The sequence below is a fragment of the Triticum aestivum genome, chromosome 7D, assembly GCF_018294505.1.
Source record: "Triticum aestivum cultivar Chinese Spring chromosome 7D, IWGSC CS RefSeq v2.1, whole genome shotgun sequence".
Lineage (NCBI taxonomy): Eukaryota > Viridiplantae > Streptophyta > Magnoliopsida > Poales > Poaceae > Triticum > Triticum aestivum.
Window position 1 is genome coordinate 56,000,779 of NC_057814.1, and position 4,836 is coordinate 56,005,614.

Here is a 4,836-nt window from a genome sequence, read left to right on the forward strand (position 1 = left end):
CTACGATCACTGGAAGAGCTACGGCTGGGGCTGCAAGGGCCACCCCCCCCCCCCCCCCCCCCCCCCCCCCCCCCACCCTCGGTAAAAATTGTGAAGGGTTTTTTTAGGGTCATCAGATTAGAGAAAAATATACCCCTCCCCCCCCCCCCCCCCCCCCCCCCCCCCCCCCCGCCCCCCATCTATATTTCTTATTCGCCCCCAACATATCTTGCCTAGCTCCGCCACTGTCTACGACACTGATCTCCTCATACAATCCATCGATTCCTCTGGGCGAAGAGCGGCCATCCTTGTTCCTCCCAGCCATGATGCTAGAAGGGAGGCAGTGTTGTGCCAAAGCGTTTTCAGTTTTCTGCTTGGGTCCTTTTCATAAGATGCAGGGACTCTTATTTGTATTTTCAGTTTCTTTAGGGTCCTTGTTGTACTGCCACACCGTCGGGCCCTTCTTCTAGTGTTAAAAAAACTCGGTCTTTGGTATTCCCCTGAACATTTTGACACTAGCTTGATTAGCTATACCAAGTCACACTCACGACGACCGAATCAAATCCACACAGCAGCACGGGTCAAACAAACCAGGCACACGTCTCCTCCTACCTCTCTCTAGCTAGCAGTTCAACTGGCCACGTCATTACGTAGCATGCATAATGCATGTGCCATGGCCATGGCTATCTCGAGGAACTTGCCCTACCCCCTCACAAGTTCCTAGCTATAGCCACGCTCCTTATTGCGCAGGCGATCGAACTGGGTGACTAGATTGGTATGGCTGGATCACAGGTTTCCAAGCAGTCCCAGAGGGATTCCTCGATGCGCGCGAAGCTGTCGTCGAGCTCGTACATGGAGCACGAGAACGCCGCGTCCTCGCCGGCCTCGCCGCCGCCGGAGCCGTACAGCGCCTCCCCGGGCTCGTTCTCCAGCGCAGGCACCGCCGCGTGGTCGGCGTCGACGTCCGCGGACGGCTGGTGCTGCTGTGCGACGAGCTCCTGGAACACGGACGACCGCAGCAGCAGGCTGAGCGCGGTGGTGGTGGAGGACGGGGACGGGGACGGCGACGGGCCGCCGCCGAACACCATCGAGCCCACGTCGCCGAGCAGAGAAAGCGAGTTCCGCGAGGGCGGGAGGAGGCGGAGGCCGCCCATGTCCCTCGGCGTGACCAGCGTGGTGGCGGTGGTGGTGGACGACGGGGACGGCGCGCCGCTCAGGCCGCTCATGGCCTCGGCGGGGGCGGCCCCGGGCTTGAGCCAGCGGATGTAGGTGCTGAGGTCGAAGTTGGTGACGGCGTTGATGCCGCGGTACTCGATGGCGGCGATGTCGTAGGCGCGCGCCGCCTCCTCCTGGGTGCTGTAGGTGCCGAGGTAGAGGTACTTGTTGCCGAACACCCGGCCGATCCGGGCCTCCCACCGCCCGTTGTGGTGGTGCCGCGCCACGCCCCTGTACTTGGAAACGCCGCGAGAGAACCCATTGCTCTTCCTGCATATGTGCAAGATCTAAGATAATTAGCATTATTTTTTTTGGATGACCTTTTAGGGATTTTTTTTGCATCCTGTACCAAACGAGATTTTTGCATGTTTTGTTCCATAGTTTAGTTGTGGTCCACCGGTCAGCTAGACAGATAAGATTTTAAGCAAGGGAAATTTGATTCCTTTGATTGTTAGGGATTCTGCATAAATATATTTTTTCAGCATAAATCTTGTTTTCCTATCAACAACGTATCAAGCCTCAATGTTTTCTATGTTTTTCAAAAGAAACTTCCAAAGGACGATCTAACTAACCCTATTGTACCTAAGAGAGTGATCCCACTAACTTATTTATCTCAACATGCAACTATACTATATCATCATACAATTATGGATGAGATAAGGCTCAACTCAACACACAACCATGCTAGGTATCCGCAAAAAGTAAGATTATACATAAATCTTTTTTCTCTGAAAAGACATATTTTTTTTCTATCAACAACTTATTGGGACTCAAAGTTCTTTGTGTTTTTCGAAAAGAAACTTACAAAAAACTAGGGTCTAATTAACGAAAATACCATCCATTTCATTATATATAGTTTGTGAAGAAAAATATATATTTGCCGAACCTTCTTATTGACGCTAGGTATTCTTCCCTGGATACACCCTGCATCACCTTGAGCTCCTTCTCGTAGTCAACGACCTGTTTGCATGCACAACCACAGCAACAGTAGCAAGTCAGTAATACAATCTTGCCGATCTACATATACATATGGAAAAGGAAGCAAAAACATATCCTGAGTACAAAAATACGTACTGGGAAGTTAGTATAGGTGGTGGGTCCCCAGTATTTGAGCGCTGCCAGATCGTATGCTCTCGCCGCCGCCTCTTCCTCGTTATACGCCCCAAGGTAGACTGCGCGATGATGTACATACAGATATGCGGCCCATAAGATTTTCTCCGATAAAGATGTGGTATACAAGATGAACATACATGTATGTAAATCGTATATACATACACAGCTGTACGTACATATCCACATGAAACGTATTATAAGTGGGCGTCACGTATGTATTAGTACATACCTTGCTTTCCTTTCTTCTTTTGCGTCGGGTTCCACGTCCCCTTGTCCCACAGGTGTGCCTCGAACCTGCCCGTCCAACGATGCCTGCAAAAAGATAAGCCGTATTGATTCTCAGTACGCTATCTGGTATACGCTACACGTACATGTATACTTGGACATATATATATATATATGTACGTATAGTATCTTTGTATTCCGAAGCTATATTTCTTTTGCATGGTTCCAAAGCTACATGTAGGCCTTGCTGTGACCAGACAATACGCAAAAGCTTAACCCACAAGAATACATGTATATACCATATACGTAAGCAAGCAAAAAACGATATACATGGGTACGTGTCTAAGCAAGCAAAAAACGTTATACATGGGTACGTGTCGAAGGACGTACCTGCTTACACCTCTGAACCTGGAGCTCCTCTTCGCCGCCGCATTGCCGCCGGCCGCCTTGTCGCCGGCGCCGTCTTTACCGTTGCCCGTCACCCCCGACAACCCGGACCCCGCCGGAGGCTCCCTCTTCCTCCTCTTCACGCTGATCTTCACGCCGTCGTCGATCACCGGCGCCGCCCGCGGCGCGGCCTCGCAGTACCGCACCCCTCCTCCGCCTCCTCCCGCCGCGACGATGCCATTGATCAGCTCGTCCTTCACCATCCCATACGCCTCCATGGCCGTACGTCAACCCGTGTGTGCACTTTTCTCTTCTCAACCTAGCTTGGATCTCACCAAGAATGGCGTCGGGAGCTAACCCCGTTGGGCGCGTGCAAGTTTATACCCGCGCGCACGCACGGGCCGGTGTCCGTATGCAGTAGGTGCGCGGATGGTGGTGGTGGAGTCCATCCTTGTTTCCATCTATGGGGCTGAGAAGGACATGAGGCGTCGATGTTCCCGGTGCCAAGGGCTTTGTCCCTTGTGCTGGATACGGTTTTGACAGCTTTTCTGGCCGCCATGCATTGGTGGGTTACCGTATAGCTAGCACACGGCGGATGTGGCCTGCCCTTACTGGCCAGCAAAAATGGTTTTAAATTAGTCTCCCTCTTAAGATATGCATAGTTGCGTACACACCTAGCTAATAGTCAATTGGTAGTTTCTTTCCAGGATGAGCATCCGGGGAATAGATTTCTCTTTCTGATGTTGTTTTAGTTGGAACTCAATTTTGATGAAGTTTCTTCAAAGCATGTAATTGATGCTGGTATCAATAAATCTAAACCAAACTGAAGAAACAAAATTCTAGTTTGGACAAGATTTGAAGTTTCATCTCCAGCTGGAAAGACTGGCCCACATGTCGCCGACGTGGCACCGAAGAGGATTCTATGCCGTTCGACATGTGAGTGGTCTCTCTCCAAACAAGGTGGTTAGATGAAGCAGGTGTTTACAAGTTTTGTATTGTAGGTGTTGTCTTGCAAACCTAATTTAAATTCAGGGGATGGTTTAAATAAGGACATCAAATGCATCGTCTCTTCTTGTGTGGGGGGAAGACACTTCAAATGCATCTTATCACAAGCTTACATCACACATGATGTTTCCACATAAACAAACAGAATGCTAACACACCGCGTGGTCAGTTATAGATGGCGCCAAAGCTAGTCAGGATAAACATCAATGTTATCCTGGTTCAAAGCGCCAAAAAGAAAAACTTAAAAACTGGCAAAACAATCAAACTGCAACCAATATCTGTTTAAAGCATAATTTTATGTTTCATTAATAGCAGAAGAGTCATACATGCAATAAGTTGCCACCAGTGCCAAAAATAAATAAATTTATTTTTGATATAATTGACATTTTAGGAGCGAAACAAAGTATGACTAGATCGTCCAGACGCTGCATAAAAACAATAATATTCTACACCTCTATAAAATGCCATGTAGAAAGTCAATAACAACATACAAAAGTATATAATGGGCATAAGTTTTTTGTTTACCTGATGTAAAATTGCAAATGTAAAAATAATAAATAAAAATATATATTGACAATTTTTGTGATTTTATGTCGACGTGACTCATGTCTTGTATTTCTTATGCTGGTTGTTGTGTTATGAGTCAACATGAGCCTAACTATTTGTATAATTTTTGGGTCAATATAACAACGCAAAGAAATCCTGGGTGCAAAATAACTTATTCTGCATCATAAATGCTTAATAGCATTTCTATATGCATACAGAGTGATAACAAGTAAAAAAGTAACATATATAAATTGCTTTCTCTCAGCAAACACACCCGCAACCATTTCGTCGAGATCAAACGATGGTAGTTTTCAAAAAAAAAATTTGCTTTCTCTACAACGGAATTGGCACCCCTACAACTCACTT

At 47.5% G+C, this 4,836-nt stretch overlaps 1 protein-coding gene across 1 annotated transcript; it reads right to left on the reverse strand.

Moving 5' to 3' along the window:
- Positions 1-490: 490 nt before the first annotated feature.
- On the reverse strand, positions 491-3,197 carry LOC123170777 (AP2-like ethylene-responsive transcription factor At1g16060). Its single transcript, XM_044588541.1, has 5 exons — positions 2,923-3,197; positions 2,537-2,619; positions 2,269-2,366; positions 2,081-2,154; positions 491-1,464 (listed from the first exon to the last, which is right to left on the reverse strand). Exons 1-5 carry the CDS (start codon positions 3,195-3,197, stop codon positions 747-749), a joined length of 1,248 nt encoding a protein of 415 aa, XP_044444476.1. The 3' UTR covers positions 491-746.
- Positions 3,198-4,836: the final 1,639 nt, after the last annotated feature.

What these genes read in the sequence shown, in the direction of transcription:
- LOC123170777 (XM_044588541.1), bottom strand. Translation starts at nt 3,197, where the DNA reads ATGGAGGCGTATGGGATGGTGAAGGACGAGCTGATCAATGGCATCGTC. An exon ending in AAAGAAGAAAGGAAAGCAAG is followed by an intron (nt 2,367 to 2,536) that starts GTATGTACTAAT and finishes ATCATCGCGCAG; the next exon opens with TCTACCTTGGGGCGTATAAC. An exon ending in TACCTAGCGTCAATAAGAAG is followed by an intron (nt 1,465 to 2,080) that starts GTTCGGCAAATA and finishes GCACATATGCAG; the next exon opens with GAAGAGCAATGGGTTCTCTC.